The 21,405-nt window shown below is 28.6% G+C and overlaps 1 protein-coding gene and 1 long non-coding RNA gene across 7 annotated transcripts; one reads left to right on the top strand and one right to left on the bottom strand.

Moving 5' to 3' along the window:
- Positions 1–4,120: 4,120 nt before the first annotated feature.
- LOC109610215 lies at positions 4,121–5,823 on the bottom strand. Of its 3 annotated transcripts, XR_003122402.1 has the most exons (6): positions 5,717–5,823; positions 5,372–5,444; positions 5,054–5,059; positions 4,858–4,959; positions 4,445–4,683; positions 4,121–4,363 (listed from the first exon to the last, which is right to left on the bottom strand). It is a non-coding gene; the product is annotated as an uncharacterized LOC109610215 (long non-coding RNA). The 3 variants fall into 3 exon arrangements; XR_003122403.1 differs by lacking the exon at positions 5,054–5,059; XR_003122401.1 differs by lacking the exons at positions 5,054–5,059; positions 5,372–5,444; positions 5,717–5,823 and having other exon boundaries at positions 4,858–5,044.
- Positions 5,824–6,440: 617 nt separating this feature from the next.
- On the top strand, positions 6,441–18,596 carry LOC105254354 (inorganic pyrophosphatase). 4 transcript variants are annotated; one of them, XM_025406055.1, is made up of 8 exons: positions 6,441–6,725; positions 7,343–7,581; positions 8,546–8,632; positions 8,723–8,786; positions 8,916–8,978; positions 14,764–14,974; positions 17,883–17,992; positions 18,139–18,204. In XM_025406055.1, the coding sequence occupies exons 1-8, from the start codon at positions 6,545–6,547 to the stop codon at positions 18,171–18,173; spliced, it is 990 nt and encodes a 329-aa protein (XP_025261840.1). In that variant the 5' UTR covers positions 6,441–6,544; the 3' UTR covers positions 18,174–18,204. The 4 variants fall into 4 exon arrangements, with proteins under 4 accessions (XP_025261840.1, XP_025261841.1, XP_025261842.1 ...); XM_025406056.1 differs by lacking the exon at positions 18,139–18,204 and adding an exon at positions 18,360–18,596 and having other exon boundaries at positions 6,442–6,725; XM_025406057.1 differs by having other exon boundaries at positions 6,566–6,725; positions 7,440–7,581.
- Positions 18,597–21,405: the final 2,809 nt, after the last annotated feature.

Here is a 21,405-nt window from a genome sequence, read left to right on the forward strand (position 1 = left end):
AACGCACTTTTGATAAAAAATATCGAAAAAATTTTTCAAACCGTATTTCTTTAAGATTTTCAAGTTTTAAATATAAATTGTTGATTTACCAAAAACACGTACTGATCGATTTTCTTAAAAATTTTTTGTAAAAAACTGTCATTCATTCCACAACTTTTAAGCCTAAGTAAATTATGGGATAACGATGGGATCTATTTTTTTTCGATTTTTTTATTTCCATATTTTAATTATCCGTGTTGAAAATAAATATTAATCTTTTTTTCAGGCTCACCGGCAACGGTCATTGTTATTTATTAAATAAAATAGATATATCTTAATCATTTAATGAACGATGACCGATAATTTTTATTTGAATAAACCACAATATACAGGGTGACCCATTTTAACTTAGGCAGCCAAATAACTCGAAAAATAAGCACACTACGAAAAAATGGTTACAATCAAAATTTCGTCATTTCGAGGGGGACGTACAATGACGTTAAAATCAGCCCCCCCCACCCCTCCCCCTGGGCGGTGAGGGGAGGCAAGTTTGAAATCTTAAATGGAACCCCCTATTTTTCATTGCATATTCTTGTAGCTTATCTCGAGAGCTTTCCAAAACACTATAATTAAGTACCTTTTTATTAAGTACTTTTTGAGTTATAAGGCTTGAAATAATTTCTTAATTTTACATAAACCATAAAATATCTAGTAAACCATTCATTTTTCGATTATCTTACCTTCATACTTTTATGTACAAAATAATGAGAGGAATCAATTGGTGTAAAGAAAACATACAGTTGTTTTTAAGAAAAAATATGGAATTGTTAATTGCAAATTACATATTTTTTCTTAGAAACAACTATATGTTTTCTTTACACTAATTGATTCCTCTCATTATTTTGTACATAAAAGTATGAAGGTAAGATAATCGAAAAATAAATGGTTTACTAGATATTTTATGGTTTATGTAAAATTTAAGAAATTATTTCAAGCCTTATAACTCAAAAAGTACTTAATAAAAAGGTACTTAATTATAGTGTTTTGGAAAGCTCTCGAGATAAGCTACAAGAATATGCAATGAAAAATAGGGGGTTCCATTTAAGATTTCAAACTTGCCCCCCCTCACCGCCCAGGGGGAGGGGTGGGGGGGCTGATTTTAACGTCATTGTACGTCCCCCTCGAAATGACGAAATTTTGATTCTAACCATTTTTTCGTAGTGTGCTTATTTTTCGAGTTATTTGGCTGCCTAAGTTAAAATGGGTCACCTTGTATATACAGGGTGTCCCTGAGCATGTGCTCACTCATTTGTAAAAAGATAGAGCGCAGTAAATTAAATAAAGAAATTCTGTTATATGTAACGATTTTTGTAATAACAATCGAAATATTAATTATTGAAATCGGACGAATGAGAGAAGCGCTCGAACGCTCGAGTTATAGCACGGCCCACCGTGTCAGACATTGCCTGCCGGCACGCGGCGGGAGGAGGGACAGCGCGCCGTGGTTACCGCTATCGCCATTCTCACGTTTCATTGCATCGCGTCAAGACTCGCTTCTCGCGTCTCATTTCTGGCATTGTTTGGCGCGCTGTCCCTCCTCCCGCCGCGTGCCGGCAGGCAATATCTGACACGGTGGGCCGTGCTATAGCTCGAGCGCTCGAGCGCTTCTCTCATTCGTCCGATTTCAATAATTAATATTTCGATTGTTATTACAAAAATCGTTACATATAATAGGATTTCTTTATTTAATTTACTGCGCTCTACCTTTTTACAAATGAGTGAGCACATGCTCAGGGACACCCTGTATATATATATATATATATATATATATATATATATATATATTCATATCCATTTATACATACCTAGATAGTACTAAACATTTCTATGAACGTGCTATGAATATTCTTTAAGAATGTTTCGAATATTCTATAAGACATTCTTCTCTTCTCTATATTTATAGTATGTTTAAAGTATATTCAAATGGCACTATTTTAAATGTTTTTTGAATGTGACTAGAATAATCTATCGAATATTCTATGTAACATTTTATGTATATTCATAGAATATTCCATATATGTCCTAATAGAATGTTCTATAAATGTGCGTGTAACGATGCGCCCGTGCCTCGTTCCTATTTGTCATTATTTAATAAAATATAATTACTTCTTTATTCGCTTGCTTAATCGCACCCGCTAACTTCCCGCTATCTCGCTCACAACCATGCATGCCCGTACACTTCCTCGCTCGCACGCTCGCTGTCTCGCTTGCTCTCATCGCTTTGCGCTTGCTGTTTCGCTCTCTCTCTCTCTTTCTCTCTCTCTCGCTCTGTCCGAAAATTCGCGTATTTCGCAGTCGTGCCCCACCTGAGCGCGTCGCCAGGGGATCTCCGACCGGATATAAGAGCCGGAACGACCAGTGCCTCGAGGCCAGATCCTGATCAGATCTCGCCCAGGCTGAGATCTTCGGCTCGACCGGGTATCTCCGGTGTCGATCATCCCATCCCGGTCGAGGCGTTCCTCGATCCGCCGGGTGTCTCCGGTTTTTTTTTCCGGATCCAGTCCGAGACGACTTGTCGTCCGATCCACCGGATATCTCCGGTTTCCCTGTACGCAGTCTCAGTCGAGACATTGCCCAACTGCACGGGGTGTCACCGGCATCTCTGAGCCGTCCTGACAATCAGCCCCGTCGACGGTACAACACTAGTCCTAGGTTCCGAGTCCGACCTGAGTATTCGTCTTGATTCCGTTTCCGTAGTTTTAAGTCCACGTTTCCGTGATCGTCCGTTATCAGTTACACGCGTTTCCCGTACGCCCGTTGTATATTACTACCCGCGCCAGACCTACCATTTTTATTTGTACACCGGATTATTTTCGAGTTTAATTATTTCACGAACAATCACACCGACATTTATACTCTCGCATATACACACTGTCAATAATTCATTCCCCATACAATAAAGACAACTCTAGTTTTAAGAAAATGTTCGCACAGGTTGATTTATTCCCCTCCTTCGCTCGAATCCTGGCTATCCGACGAGCCGTTCCGGAGCGTCGAGAAAGGTGGACCGTTTCATGCGTTATATATTACACAGAATATTCTATAGCCCAGATTCTGAGTTCTCGTTTATTGATAAAAGTGCTTCTAAAAGTGGCTTATAGTCAATGAAAAGTCTTATAAGCCACTTTTAGAAGTATTATAAGCCACTTTTATCGATAAAAGAAGATTCAGAATATGGACTTATGTATTTACATTAGAATAAAATAAATAGTCTCTTCATAAACATAAATTATTATTTTCAAAAACAGCTAAATTTCATCTTTTTACGAAAAAAAAAAAATCAAAAAATTAAATAAAAAATAATATAAGTTGAGAATGTGAAAGTATTAATTTTTTCTATTAACTGATAGTATCTGTTTCTTAATTTTAATACTTCCACATTATTAATTTCTTTTGTATTTTAAGTAATTTTTGTTCTTATATAAAAAAGAATTTAACTGCCCTTTTGAAAATAAACAATTTCATGTTTTTTAGAACTGATTATTTGATTATATATGTTTACATTACGTAATTAATAAATACATAAAGTAATTTTCAATTCATTTTTTTATTTTAAAAAATAATTTTTAAAAGTTTTTACACATATTTTTATGAAAATACATATACACGTATTTATTAATATTTCATAATATTTATATAAATATCATATAAATATAAAATATATTATACTTATAATGGAAATAATACTTTTGAATTTAATACTAGAATTCATAAAATCAAAATTTTTTAATAAAACAGAATTACCGAAGATTATGTCTAAGTGTCTAATATTTAAGTATACACATGAATCTTAAACTTGACTTAAAAAAAAATAATTTATAAAAATAATTATACATTCCAACAAAAGAGAAAACTAGAAAAAAATGATTATTGTTTATTTCTAAAAACTTGAAGTGTTTTAGAAATAAACAATAATTATTTTAAAAAATTTCAAACAAGTCATTTTTTATCTTTGGTACTTAACATTGCACTTAAGTTGCACTTAAAATAAAATTATCTTTTACTTGCGAATATGCATTCAAAATAAAATTTTTTTGTACTTTTAAATCTTACGAATTTTTTCTTTTGTTGACTGTTTCTGTCGTTCGATAGATTTTGCAAGCCAATATTTTATTACTGCATCTATCATCGCTTCCGAGCAGCTATGCGTTTTTTGTACAGCAGATAATATTGCTGAGCAAATTCGAAGATTAGAAAAGTTACATTTTCCTTTAAAACCTATCCAACTATAAGTCTTAGACAAATCATTAGACATTATTCTTGTTAACACGCGTTTCACCATTTGTTTGTAGGATGTTCCTCCAATTTTAATAATTTCCGTTACCTAAAATACAAATTTATAAATTTCTAAATTTATATAAATTCTAAGTACAATAAAAATGCATCAGTAAATAAATTTACTTACAAACTTTTTGAAATTATTGTCTTCGATTAGAAATTCTTCTATAGATATTCTTCTAATTCTTCTATTTCTTTTAAAGGAAAATTATAATTTTTAAATACAGATTCTTCATTTGATATAATTGGTTCATTTTTTTTCAGAATTTGCTTTCATCAATAAAACGCTCAGATCCTCTGAAATTTGTTGTTGTCTTAGATTAATTATTTGCAACTGTCGTAATACTTGTCTTTTGAAATTATTATCTGAAACAAAGTATTTCTATAAACATACATTTTTTACAATTAGGAATGTGCATTTTCAGGTATAACAAACATTAGTGTAAACTATCATTATAATGTACATTGAAGAAAAAATACATAACATCTAGCAAATATCTTTTAGTAAAAATAAAAATAGAATGTAATATATAATATTACCATGTAGATTATCAGATGGTTTTACAGATTCAAATGAAGATTTATTGTAACCAGTAGAAGGTAACTCATGATGTGGAGCGTTTTCTTGTTCATGATGTTTTACTGTAATTGATTGCAAAAAAATACGACTTTTTTTGCATTTAGGCATTATTAAATTTTAAAAATAATACTAGTATAATATAATATAAGGCTGTACCAAAATCTGAAATTGAAACAAAATTCAAGCAACTTACATTTAAAGTAAAACAAATTTTCTTTTAAGTGTATAAGAATAATTATAGAATTTTTTCTGGCAATGGCTGCGTTTAGCAGGAAAAGCTGCTTTGTAACTGTTGTAAAATTCGTGAATTTGATTGGTACATGCTTTTAGATTCAGTCAAAATTAAGAACATACATCAATCAGGCTCACGAATTTTACAATAGTTGCAAAATAACTTTCTCTGCTAAACGCAGCCAATGACAAGTGAAAAAAAGAAGAAATAAACTAATAAAGTAATTTTTTATTTATACTTACTTTTATGCTTCGTGTTCTAATGACCCAGTGTGTAATCATTCAAAAAGAATATTAGAATATAGATGCTTGAACACTGTAATAAAGAGAATTTTACATGAAGAATAAGAAAATAAATAGATACAATATACCCAGCAAACATCAAATAATAGTTGTATAATTATTATTCGGTGTTTGCTGAGTATGCATTTTGTGTGATTTTCTTCAAGCATAACCTTAAATGTACTGAAATACATTTATACTGTTAAAAGAATGTAAAAAATATTACTAAAAATATATAGAAAAATATTCTTAAGTTTTATTTAATTTTTGATGAAATAAAATTAATAAAAGAAAAAAGATAATTACCTCTAATTAAAACGCTATCATTTCATGTAAAGCACATGGCAAACATGGCCAAACACTTAACGACACATGACGACACATGACGACAAAAGACGAAACCGTTCACGAATATGGCCGCTTAAAGGCTTGTTCGTAGTGCGTATGGTCTTAAAGGTGCAATTTCATTGACGCTAAAAAGTAGCGTCAACCATTGGTTAAACAATGAAGCAACTACTTACTTCTTTGTTTAACCAATGGTTGACGCTACTTTTTAGCGTCAATGAAATTGCACCTTAAGTCAATATGGCGACTTAATACTCGATGCTCATTGGTCCATATGGTCTTATGTTATGCATATGCACCTATGCAAGTTTGTCTGGATAGGCCCTTAAGCGGGGAGCACAGACTTTTGCATAAGCACATAACCATAAGCATAAGAAAATTGATTGGTTTATTTTCTTATGCATATACTTGTGAACCAATCAATTTCCTTATGCTTATGGTTATGGGCTTATTGATTCAAAACGCTTTAAAGCATTTTCAGCGTCCCCTTGACCGCAGCCGTAGTCAATCGTATGAAATCAGATCCTACATTGCCAGCGTTTAATTTATTTTTAAAAAATTTTGGATTAATTAAAAGTATCAAATAAGATTATATATTATATGCATATGTATTATAATATATGCAAATTAATTATAATTACGCGTATGTAACAATATATTTAATCCATTCTGTGATCTCGTCAAAACTGAGGGGTTCCGTGTGCCCATCGCATATACGTGATACGTGTGACGTCATCGTTGCGTCAAGCATGCGCAAAAAAATCCGGCCGTCTAACAATACTGTCGCACATGTTAGATAGCCTGCACATGTTACGTTGTCAGGGTATACTGAAACGCGTTACTTCGCAATTCATACCAATCAACAGATCTGTGTTGGAGCAGCTTAACACGTTTGCAAAAGTTTTTCAAAATATGTACACAATTGTTGAGAAGGGTGCGCTCAACAGCACAGACTACAGGATATTTTTCAGTGAGTAAATGTAATTGATGTAATTTCAACACTGACAATTACGGAAGTCGGCGATGAAAGTTATGTATAATCTTCATAAGGTCGAGGTCAAGTACATTTCCACGTAATATGTTTTTGATATTTTTCATGTATTGTATTATATAATCCAATACTGCTTTTCTGCGAATTCACGAATGACATGTAATTGTGTTAAATTTAATATTCTGATATCGAATTAAATTCATAACACATATGTCTATAACAGACCTGATTTTATAACAATAATTTGATCAGGCGTTCCAAGTTTGTTTCCATTCTGTTGCTTATATAGTTTTAGAGAACACAGATTTTAATGTCTACAAATGATTTTTAGAAGCTAGACATTAATAAAATTTTTAATGTTAACATAGCTTATAATGTGTAATACTGTATGTTACTACTATTTATATGAAAGTATAATGGAAAAGAATAAGAAAATTATCGATTATATTGTGTGTATGTGTATATTTGTATATACTTTCTCAAGTCATATTTTTTCCATATTTGGGAAAAGTTTGAGACATTTATATAAAAATATATATTATTCTTAACATTAGCAATATCTTTCTTCTAAGATATATTTTTATTCTTATGTACAGAAAATGATCTAGGAGTACCAATCTCGCCCATGCATGACATTCCTCTTTATGCAGATGAAAAGAATAAAATAATGAATATGATTGTTGAAATACCTAGATGGACAAATGCTAAAATGGAGATCTGTCTGAAAGAAACTTTGAATCCTATCAAGCAAGATGTTAAGAATGGTAAATTAAGATTTGTTGCTAATTGCTTTCCTCATCATGGATATATATGGAATTATGGAGCTTTACCACAGGTAAAAATTTTAATAATGTATTTTTATTTATATACATATATAGTATATACATTAAATATTTCCCAGCAAACACAGCTATATAATTGTTGGATAACATGTGTGTTACATATAATATACATAATTTGTAATTTCACACTTATAGATATAACATTTATAATATAATGTATGTTATATTATAATTATATTGTTATCTTGTATAGCATATTATTATTTCTTCCATTGTAATATTTATAATTTAAAGATGATTAATTTTCTTCTGAAATGTGAAAGAAACATATGCAATTGTATTAATTTACAATAAGTATGTATCTATATGTAATCTCTTATTATGTTCCATATATATCTTGTGCATACACACACACACACACACACACATTATATATATGTACAAATATAATTTAAGGTCTATAATTAGTTTTGTGAATCATATTGTTAAGAATGTATTTCTTATGGAACAATTACGTAATTTTATTTTAAGAAGGAAGAAAATTTTGATGCATTCTTTTAACGTATAAATCAATAATGAAAATTTATTAGAAAAATAAATGCAGATTTTGAAATAAAGTTTTACATAAAAAGTTTAAGTTAAATTTGAAACTGAATTTTTAAATATATATTTCTACTGCTTTAATATATGGAATACATAGCTTTAATAATAATAATAATAATAATAAATATAATATATATATATATATATATATATATATATATATTTAATAATAATAATATGTAGCTTTAATAATAATAATAATAAATCCATACCACATAATTTGGTTCAACTTTTAACTTGTACATATATTATATGGATCGATATGATCGATCCAAATAACTGACATTTATGTATCGATCAATTTATTATAATTGCAATCGGCAATCTCTCGTATGATAAAAAGTTTGACAGAAAATAAAACTCATCCTGTACATAATTAACAGACTGCTAGTAATAATAATATATAATTAACAGACATGGGAAAATCCTGAAGTTTTGGATGAAGCAACAGGTTGCAAAGGTGACAATGATCCTATTGATGTTCTCGAAATAGGTTATAGGGTAAGAGAGAAAAATAATTGCAGCAATGTACTTTATATAATCTTATTCACCACATAATAAATATTGAAAAAAATATTTGCACTTATATAGGTTGCAAAGCGAGGTGAAGTATTAAAAGTAAAAATTCTTGGAACAGTAGCACTCATTGACGAAGGTAAATAAACAAGATAAAATACGTGTTGCAAATATATTTGTTAAAATAATTTACAAATAAAATTTTGTAATACACACATACATATATACATATATACATATTTTTTATTATAAAGAAATTTTATTTTAGGTGAGACTGATTGGAAGATTATTGTAATTGATGTTAATGATCCTTTGGCAAACCAAATGAATGGTAAATATATAGTCTAATCTACATGTTTATTATATTTTTATTATATGTGTTAGGTGTTATATACAGGGTAGGCCATTTTAATCTACGCACTGAAATATCTCAAAATCCATAAGTTTAAGACAAAAATGTTTCAGACAAAAGTTGTACAGTTTCAAGAGGATCATAAAAGGATACCATTGGTTTGACTTTGAAGAGTTATTTGAAGGTCACAATTTTTATACACTACATTTTTTATTGCACTACAACACTATATTTTTTATTGCATGTTTTTGTAGTTGACTTCGAGAGCTTTCCAAAACACTATAATTAAGTTAGTTTTTATTAAGTACTTTCCGAGTTATGAGGCTTGAAATCATTTCTTAATTTTACATAAACTGTAAAATAACTTGTAAAATATTCATTTTTCGATTATCTTACCTTAAGAATGTTTTGTATGTACAATCCCAGCAAAAAGTAGCTGAAAATCAATATTGACGAATATATCCACTTTTGGTGTATTTTGAGTAAGAAATTGTATGGAATATTACAATTTAATCTTAACTACAGTGCAGAGATTTTTTAAATATTTATTGTGTTTTTACTGAAATATTCCGAATTTTGTTAATCGAAATGATTAACTTTTGGCAGAGAATTTCGCCTTGTGATAGATACATGGCTAACTTCAATGAATTATATTTAATATCTTTTTAACCAGTTAGTAGTTGTATAATATTATATATATATATATATATATATATATATATATATATATATATACTTATAATATTATAGTTATATATATAGATAGTTATAATATTATTTGACCAAATATTTCCTCTGTATCTAAACTTTTGCAAATTTTAAACAAATTCTGAATATTATTTCCATGTGTTTTTGTCATTTAAATCAACGTGGTTATACGTTTTCCATAAAAACACATATTAATTCGGTTCAAATTTAAATCCTTATAACTTGTGAACGCTTTAGTGAATCGATTTAAAAATTGTACTGAAGATTCTAAACATATGTAAGGACATTCTGTACAATTTTCATTAAATTCTTAATATTTTGAAAATAGATAAAACATCCTTAATACTTTTACTTACAAAATAATGAGAAGAATCAATTGGTGTAAAGAAAACACATAATTGTTTCGAAAAAAAATGTAATTGTTAACTGCATTATTTTGTACATAAAAGTATTAAGATAATTGAAAAATGAATATTTTACGGTTTATGTAAAATTAAGAAATGATTTCAAGCCTCAGAACTCGGAAAGTACTTAGTGAAAACTAACTTAATTATAATGTTTTGGAAAGCTCTCGAGATGAGCTACAAGAATATGTTAAAGCATATAGGGTGTCCCATTTAAAAAGTTGGAGGTGATCTTCAAGTGACTCTTCAAGCTCAAACTAACGGCACCATCTTATATCCCTCTCGGATACAATTTTTATCTGAAACATTTTTTCGTATCTTTTAAACGAGATATTTCGATGGCAAAGTTAAAATGGAACACCTTGCATATATATAATGTAATTCGAAGTTTGTTCGAAGTGGTCCTAAGTTTCATGATGCAAGATCAGCCATTTCTCTCTGACAGCAAAATACTAGGTGTTGTAGAATTCGATGCCAATATGTCGATGATCATAGAAATGACTGATCTTACATCATGAAACTTAGGACCACTTCGACCAAACTTCGAATTAATCATTGATTAATTTAGTCAACAGAATTACAACAAATCAAATATATTTTAGAAAAAGAAAAATTATTATTTAGCAAAAATACTGTTGATAATACTGAAAGTTAATCATCGATTAATTTAATCGGAGTTTGATCGAAAAACTTTTAGCCGTGTAAAAACCTTAACAAATTTTTACCTTAGCATTTTTACCTTAACAAAACTACATAAGAAAACTGCCAAATTATGGTTTTCTTGTGGTGAAAAAATAATCAACTATGATCAGTTCTTACAAACTTATGATTACGAACAAAAACTAATTACGTGTAAAACCATTTAGCGGTCTAGTATAATATATTTAAATCTGTGTTATTAATGCTTCGTCGCATGCCTAGTAACCACGTAAAATGTTGCAGAGTTGGTTTTTCTCGCCACGCACTTATACTCGCGCAATCTGACCGATTTTTTTTAAATTAATTTTTCTTATTTTTTTAAATTAATTTTTCTTATTTTTTTAAATTAATTTTACTTAATTATTGTGAAAATCATAAAATACTATAGAATTTCCCTACTTGATTTAACCGGTTCTATTTGCACACAAAAAATGATGACGTTCGTGTATACATGCGTGTATTTATAATGTTCCATTTCACATTAAAAACGTTAATAATTCGAAACAGTGTTATCAAAAAAAAATATTTCAGACAAATTTTTAGAATTTCAAAAATAATAATGCTATCTGACAAAAATTTTCATGTATACAAAAGTGTACCGGCCAATCTTTACATAGTATATATCGAATAAAGTTAATATATTAATATATATTAATTAATGATATTTTGATAAATCTAACACTATAAGGAAATTCTTTATTTTATTTATCATTATAAGGAATTTTTTAATCAACAAAAAGATTTATAAGAGATTTATTTATTTTGAAAATGTTTCGAGATTAGCTATATAAATATACAATAAATATACAATAAAAAATGGAAATTCGTTTTTGGAACATTGCAACCGATATTGAAAAGACAGTGGCAGTCTATATGATCAAATCAATAATATTATTATGTCTTGTTTGAAATCTTAAAATTTTTACCTAAAATATTTTTCTTGATAATGCGTATTCTGTATGCGATTCTGAATTATCAACGTATTCAATTTAAAATATGCAAGTATGTATGTATGTATGTAGGTGTATGCGATATGTATGTGTGTATGTATATACACATGTAACTATGTCCACAATTATTAACCATTTTATTAGCATATTTCGAAGAAATATAATGAATTAATATTTATTTTAATGATTTTTTGAAATTAGCTTAATAAGATTAATACAGGATATAACTAAATAGACATAGAATATGAAGAACACAGAGCAAATATATACGAGTCAACAATCCAAATTGAACTGAAAGTGTAACTAAACAAACATGAAACACACATCAGATACAACACAATCCAAATCAAAAAGTCCTAAACCATTTTTTGATTTGAATTTTTTTTCGTTTTTATAAGATATTAAAGTTAGCTAATCAGTGTATGCCTATAACGGAAAGTAGTGAAGTCGGGCAGTAATGAGAGCAGAGAGTTAAAAAGTAACAAGATGATTTATATAAATAGGCATTAATTAATTTCAACACCATATAAAGACAAAAGGAAAATTTAAATAAAAAATGGCTCAAGACTATTCGATTGTTTTTCAAGTTCGGCAACATTGTTGATGCCTGTAAAAGGACTTCTAAGACGAGAAATGAGACAAAATTTTGTATTACAAAAATCTTAATAACTCAAAAACTAATCATTTCCGGACCTATGTTGATTAACTTTTTTTTTCTCTAAACATGAGGAATCCATTCCTGAAATTTTTCCCACTACTTATGAAACACTCTCTATATATACAGGGTGTTCTAAAAAGGTATGTCAAAAATTTAAGGAGATATTCCTCACACCTGAAGGATGAAAAAATGTTATATAGACATAGGTGCGGAAATGTTTATTTTAGGAGTTTGGTTTTAATGTGACCTTGAGTATGTTACAATAAATGTTGAAAATGTTCACCATTTTCCTGAATACAAGCAGTGACACGTCGACGCAATAATTCACGGACACGTTCAAAAATGCCACCAATGCGTGATATTTAAGATCTTTGTGACTGTATTACTGCAGGTTGCGAGACAATCCGTTGTACGGAGTACCAGGCATTTCAACATTTATTGTAACATACTCAAGGTCGCATTAAAACCAAATGTAAATAAGCCTAATTAAAAGATTGTCGTCTACAATAATTAATCCTAAATTTCTCCTTGTATAAATAATACATCTAACTGTATTTTCAACATAACTCCTGAAATAAACATTTCCGTACCTATGTCCACATAACATTTTTTTATTTTTTCAGGTGTGAGGAATATTTCCTTAAATTTTTGATATACCTTGTATATTATTGGGATTTATCGTTCTCTTTCTCTCGTGCCGCGTTCACTTCCCGATCTATTCTCGCGCTCTCGCAAACATATACATACTTGCATATACAGGGTGTCAATTAAGTCCCGGGACGGCTGAATATTTTCTCATGTAAGGTATTTTTGAAAAAGGTCAAGGTCATTTCTGAAGTAATTTTCAACGAGGAATTCAACGGTGACCTTCAATTTGACCTTGAGCTTGACCTTCAAGGTTATTTGAAGGTCAAAGTGTTTTTTTTAAATAGGAACCCCTATTTTTGATTGTATATTCTTATAGCTGACCTCGAGAGCTTTCCAAAACACTATAATAAAATATTTTTCCCTCAAGCATTTATCGAGTTATGATGCTTCAAATCATTTCTTAATTTTACATAAACCGTAAAATATCTTGTAAAATATTCACTTTTCGATTATTTTACCTTAATACTTTTATGTACAAAATAATGAGAGGAATCAATTGGCGTAAAGAAAACATATAGTTGTTTTTAAGAAAAAATATGGAATTGTTAATTGCAAATTACATATTTTTTCTTAAAAACAACTATATGTTTTCTTTACGCCAATTGATTCCTCTCATTATTTTGTACATAAAAGTATTAAGGTAAAATAATCGAAAAGTGAATATTTTACAAGATATTTTACGGTTTATGTAAAATTAAGAAATGATTTGAAGCATCATAACTCGATAAATGCTTGAGGGAAAAATATTTTATTATAGTGTTTTGGAAAGCTCTCGAGGTCAGCTATAAGAATATACAATCAAAAATAGGGGTTCCTATTTAAAAAAAACACTTTGACCTTCAAATAACCTTGAAGGTCAAGCTCAAGGTCAAATTGAAGGTCACCGTTGAATTCCTCGTTGAAAATTACTTCAGAAATGACCTTGACCTTTTTCAAAAATACCTTACATGAGAAAATATTCAGCCGTCCCGGGACTTAATTGACACCCTGTATATATATATATGTATTCGATTCAGAACATCTTTCGAAGTTGTCTGACATCTAGTTTCTATCCCTTTCGGTCTTTCCATTGTACCTCTGCGATATTTCTTTCACTCATTGATTTCTATCCACATCCACTTCGGTCTTCCTCTCCTTCACCTTCCCGATGGTAGCTATACTCTAGCACTTGTTTGAACAGTCTGTTATCCTTTATCCGCCGAACATGACCATATTAATTATTTTTTAAGTTATTTATTGTAATCAGTTTTAAAATAGTAAAGCTATATGTATTAAATTATTTCTTGCTATGTAGAAACTTTATATTCTTTTATTATACTCTTTTTTTCTATTATTCTGCTATTATTTGTTTTATTGTTACATTTGTCTTAGTAATATTTTAAAATATTAGAATGTCTTAAATTCAGTGAAAGTAAATAACAATTCAAATTTTATTATTGAATTTGCAAGAATTTCCCTAACAACACATCATGTCCAAAAGACGTCCATAAAATATCTAGAGGACAGAGGATATTTTATGTCCTCTGGATATCTTCTCAATGACAACCATTATATAATCAGTTGATTGAAATTGATAGAGTTATATTTATTTTGACTTACACACTGAGAAGAATTTAGAATGCCTAATAATTTTGGACATATAGTTGTATAAAAACTTTTTTTATTATTTATCTAATATCTAATAAAAATTATTACAGATGTAAATGATATCGAGAAACATTGTCCAGGTTTACTAAAAGCCACGATTGAATGGTTTAAGATATATAAAATCCCAGATGGAAAGCCGGAAAATCAATTTGCATTTAATGGTGAAGCAAAACCACGAGATTTTGCACTGCACATTATTGATGAAGTGCATCAACATTGGCAAAATTTAGTAAAACAGGAAGCATCAACTGGAATAATATGGTTTATAAGTTTTTTTATAAATTATGTTTTATATATGACGATAATTTTAATACAATTGCAAATAGTGATTTTTTTACATAAAGATAAATCAAAAATAGAATAAAATATTTCATACAAGATTATTTTCGAAAAAATTGAATTTGAAAACAAGTTTTTAAAATCATATACAGGGTGGGCCATTTTAAGTGATCCACTCAAATATCTCTTAGGGAAAGCCTGCAATCAAAAAATGACCTGAGTAAAAGTTGTATGGCTTGAAGGGGGCCATCAGATAGTGGCAATGATTTGACCTTGGAGAGTCATTTGAAGATGACGTAAAGGTAACCTTCAATTTCTTAAATGGAACTCCCTATTTTTTATTACATATTCGTGTAGCTTATTTCGAGAGCTTTCCAAAACACTATAATAAAGTATTTCTTCATTGAGTACTTTTCGAGTTATGAGAATCTTGAATATGAGATACTTGAAATCATTTCTTAATTTTGTATAAACCGTAAAATATCTAGTAAAATATTCATTGTTCGATTATCTTGCTTTAATACTTTTATGTACAAAATAATGAGAGAAATCAATTGGTGTAAAAAAAACACATAGTTGTTTCAAAGAAAAAATATGTAATTGTTAATTGCAAATTACATATTTTTTCTTAAAAATAACTATGTGTTTTCTTTACACCAATTGATTCCTCTCATTATTTTGTACATAAAAGTATTAAAGCAAGATAATCGAAAAATGAATATTTTACTAGATATTTTACGGTTTATACAAAATTAAGAAATGATTTCAAGCCTCATAACTCGAAAAGTACTCAATGAAGAAATACTTTATTATAGTGTTTTGGAAAGCTCTCGAAATAAGCTACACGAATATGTAATAAAAAATAGGGAGTTCCATTTAAGAAATTGAAGGTTACCTTTACGTCATCTTCAAATGACTCTCCAAGGTCAAATTATTGCCACTATCTGATGGCCCCCTTCAAGCCATACAACTTTTACTGAGGTCATTTTTTAATTGCAGGCTTTCCCTAAGAGATATTTGAGTGGATCACTTAAAATGGCCCATCCTGTATGTCAAAATGTCAAAATGATATATGTATGCTGTATTTTTGTACTATTATATTTTTATAGAAATTGAAATTCAGTTACATTTAATTAAGTAAATTAAAACATACCGTTAATGTTTAGAAATCTAAAAATCGAATTGAAATATAAATCTAAGAGAAGAAGTACCTAATGGACTCTTCAAATTTAGTCAAATATATTTTTGATAAATTATTAAAATCAATTTTCTCGAAAATAAATTTTTGAACATAAACATTTTATTTACTTTTGAAAGTGCAATTGCATCATTGCACAATAGTTACATCTTATACTGTTCAAGCAAGATAATATGTTAATGATAATATGTCATACATGCATGCATGCATATATACAAATACGTAGATAGAAGGAATATCTCATTGTAACAAAAGCAGCTCTCTATATCTTCTAAACTTGACATACAAAGAAAGCCTCGAACAAGATTTATAAATTTTGAGGGAGAAAAAATCTTGATCTTGAATTTTAAGTCGATTTTTTTCAACATTATGAAAATTTAATTTTTTTAAATAGTATCCGTGTGATTCTCACAGAAATTAATTCTTTGCAATATTCATCATAAAAAGTTATAAAAATAAAGTGATTAAAAAATTAAACAAGAAAAAAAAATTAAATTTAGAGATTTATAGATTTAGAATTTCATTTTAATTTTACATAATTTTACTTTAATTTGTCATTTTATATGAACTATAAAAAATATCTTACCTAATATTCATTTTTTGACGATCTCATTTCAATACTTTTATACACAAATTAATGAGAGGGGTCAATTAGTGTAAAAAAATTTAATTTTAATTGATATCAAATACAGTTTTTAAGAAAAATATATAATTAATTGTTGCAAATTATATATTTTATATATAATATGAGTATATAGGTTGAGGCAAGGATCCAGATGCCAAGTAGTATAAATCCACCTTAATTTAATTTCGATACTATCAATACATTTGAGAATGCAAACAATACAATATATTATCAATTAATATAACAGATCTGTTTTCCAAATCAATTAAAAAACTTGCAGTTAAAGTTTTAACTAGTTAAATTATTTATTATCAACTGTGCTGAGAGATGGAAAACAGTGGCAGATAGACTCCGGATAGCTATGATTAAGCTAGTTAAATTATTTATGGTAAAAGTAAATGTAAAAATCTTTATTTCTCAAATTTTTATATTTTGGACTTATTTCAGCAAATGTCAAGCAACAGTTATATAACTGTTAGTTGTAATTTCTCACTCAACAATATATCCGTTATATAACACATGTATATGTGATGTTTGTTGGGGTACTACTTGGCATCTGAGTCACATATACACACATGCACGCATCCACACGCATATACATACATAGAGTGCCCGGTAAAAATATCACCTCTCGCGTACAGGTAGAACCATTTAAATTGAATAAAAATTCTGTACCATTTTACGATTTTCATAATAATTAATAAGAAATTAATTTAAGAAGATCGACCAATTCGTACGCGAAAAAAAATAGCATTGTTATACAGCTGCTGAAACTTTAATGTTACACATAATTCGTATGTAGTTATTGTCATTTGTAAGCCCTTCATTGTGCACCTAGTAACCACGTAATAGTGAGTCTCTTTTCGTCGCGCGCTAATAATAATAATAATAATAATAATAATAATAATAATGATAATAATAATGATAATGATAATAATAATAATGATAATGATAATGATAATGATAATAATAATAATAATGTGTGTTTGTGTGTGTATATATGTATATATATATATATATATATATATATATATATATATATATGTACATATATGTTATTTTTACAGTTCTAATGTAACAGTGGAGGATAGTCCTTTTAAGATTACCACAGAAGTTGCTAAAGAGACTTTAGGAAAAGAATTTGAGTTAGTAGAACCTCAATCTGTAGAACCGATAGGTAAGTTATAAAAGTAATAAATAGCGATAGAAATAAATAAAAAATTTTATTTAGATTAAATAATTTTTTTTAGTTACTTTTTTTTAGTTATACTTATAAACTTTTTTATACATACATATTTGTAATGATATAATATTTATTTATAGTTAACAAATGTTATTTTATACATCCCAAACTATAACAGGAGTTATATTATAACTATAACAGTTATACGATAGCATTTTTTAAATTAAATATTATATTTATGTAACATTTCTGTATTTGCATGTCATAATTAAAAGTTTTATTTATTTACTGTTGTTTTTTAATTATTTTTTTATATTTTAATTACTAAAATATAATATATGATTATAATATATGATTTCAGTCGATAAATGGCATTATATACATCTTAAATGAAGATAAGGTGAAAATGTCTTTATTTACATATAATCAACTATATCGAATTGGCATCTATTTTGTTCATATTCAACATGGAGTTTTGCCCAATCATTTTCAAGTTTTATGACATTATAATATCGATATTTTATTTAAATATAAATCTCAAATAGCATTTAAGTAATTTGTGATATATGTGCGATACAATAACAAAGATTCAATTTCTTATTTATCATTATTTTTTGTTATAATTTTTTACACTTTTTCAATGATATATTTAATGTGTAAACAACATTTATAGATAAATTAGTTATAAAAACTGAACTGTAAGCTTTTTCAAATGTTTCGCATATATATTTTTCTTGTAATATTGCATTTATAATACATTGAAATTATAAAACAAATATATCTCATTATGGGTTGTGATGCAATTGTTTTAAGCAAAATGGGAAATGAATGGGACATGCGGTTTGTTTCCTCCTCAGTATTTGTGCAGTAATTTGTTAGAAATAACAATAAACAAAACTGGCCTTTGAATATAGATGTATATTATATTCCCATAAGTTATTTCATTTTATATTATTCTTATCAAATATATTATATATATTATAAGTACGTATTTGAGATATATATATATATATATATATATTTTTTTACATGTTTGCTTCGTATTTTAATTGATAAAAGCGAATTAAGGAAAATTTCTGATTTTTTAAAATATGAAAATTATACTTAAATGAAACTAAATATTATAACTTACACAGATGATTATTTTATTGGATGTATAGCACCATATTTTGTGGAAAATAGTACTTAAGATATTAGTATTCATATGATGTATTTAACAACAATTAATAGTTATATATATATATATATATATATATATATATATATATATATATAACTTAATTTTCCAGTAATTTGTGAAAGATAAAATGGAGAAAAAAGTTGATATATGTATTGATCACTTCATAATAAGAATTATGTGTTATACAGTATATATATGTATTTAACAACAATTAATAGTTATATATATATATATATATATATATATATATAAAATAAATATATAAATTCCACATAATTTAGTTATAGAAGGAATAAAAAACAGATGGGAGTTCATTTCAGGGAATACAAGCATTCCGTTACATGAGTTCATTGTGGCTGGGGATTTAATCTTAAACTCCACTTATTTCACTTTCAACAATATAATTTATAAACAGACATTTGGCACACCGATGGGTTCTCCTTTGTCACCTATCATAGCGGACATTGTACTGCAGGATTTAGAATATAAGGCATTGTCTAGTTTGCCGTTCACGATCCCGATGTATATCAGATATGTAGACGATATAGCATTAATGGTTCCTTGCGATAGCCTTGAATCAGTGTTAGATGTTTTCAACTCTTTCCATCCCAGATTACAGTTTACGATAGAAATAGGTGACAATAACAGATTGAATTTTCTAGACGTACTATCATCGTGCAGGATGGCCATTTTATTTTTGACTGGTATCATAAACCTACATTTTCTGGACGTTACTTAAATTACTTCTCACACCATCCGACATGTCAAAAAAAGGGCACGATAATTGGACTTACAGACAGGGTTTTTCTTTTGTCGGATCCTACTTTTCATCAAAAAAATGTTACCCTTATCATAGAAATTTTCATGGTTATCCGCTTAATTTTATATTTGACACAATCAATTCCCGTCTAAAATATTTACTCAACCGGAATAATTTATTAGATTCTAAAATAAACAAGACTGCAGACCCTCGACCCTTTTTCTTGCTACCTTATATAAAATCAGTATCCGAAAAATTTAATTCGCTTACGAAGAAAGCCGGTTTTCGACCCGCTTATACTACTGGATAATTTAAAACCATATATCAGAGCTTTAAAGGATCCTCTCCCCAAATTTTCTAAGAATAATGTTGTCTACCGCATTAATTGTAAGGATTGTGAGGCCTCGTATGTCGGCCAAACTAAAAGATTGATAAAAACTAGAATTGCAGAGCATCGCAACCAGATAAATAGTTGCACTCAAAAAAATTCTGTTATCACCGAACATAGACTCCAACATAAACATGATTTTGATTGGGAGGGCGTTCAGATTCTTGACAATGAGCCATGCTATTTTAGGACATCTGAAATGTTATTCATAAAGAGACAGACTGCAGGTCTTAATTTACAAGAAGACACCGAATTATTACATAATTCCTATTTACCGATCATTGAAACTTTCAAAAAATTTTAATCAAATCAACGTACTTTCTTTGTTTCCGATTCAAAGATTTTATTATACTTAACGTCATGATTTTGTTTTGATTTTGGACGCTTTGTTTATCTTTGAACTTTGACACTAATAATCTATTTAATGTCTTTCTTCGAGACGAATGTATTATCCTGTACTGTGGCTTTATTGCGTCGTTTTATTCGGTCGATTTCATGTGGTGAGTGTTTGACAAAGAATTTTTAATTTTTGAGTTATAGTTAGACAACTAATAGATTTACGGATCTAATCTGAATTTAGAACAATCACGGCCTCTTTGCTTGTTTCTTTCTGCATGTCTTTGCCAAGACACTGTACGGAGAATATGAGGGGAGGAGAGACGTCCTGGAAACATCCACCACGTGGTCGACATCTAATACTGCTCAGAATTTGCACAGTTAATTACACAGCCGAATATACGGTCCACTCGGATACCATTCATGCGATAAGCGTAATCCTTGTAATTTTTAAGTTTTAATTTTCCTAACAATTTTTTTTTTTTTATTGTACTGAAGAGAGTCCAGTTGAGGACAGAAATGTACGTTTACATCTCATCATATAATGCGCATATTCATTAATAGTTACTTATACATTTCATCACATAATGCGCACAGTCATTAATAGTTACTTAATTTAAATGTATTGCAACGTTATTAAATTTATTCTTATTTATTGACTTTAACATTATTGCATAATATTAGCTCCTTAAGCCCGATTACTGTTTAATTTATTTAGATAGGAGCCTCTTTCACTTATATAT

Source organism: Camponotus floridanus, unplaced genomic scaffold (assembly GCF_003227725.1).
Source record: "Camponotus floridanus strain SB8 unplaced genomic scaffold, Cflo_v7.5 scaffold130, whole genome shotgun sequence".
Lineage (NCBI taxonomy): Eukaryota > Metazoa > Arthropoda > Insecta > Hymenoptera > Formicidae > Camponotus > Camponotus floridanus.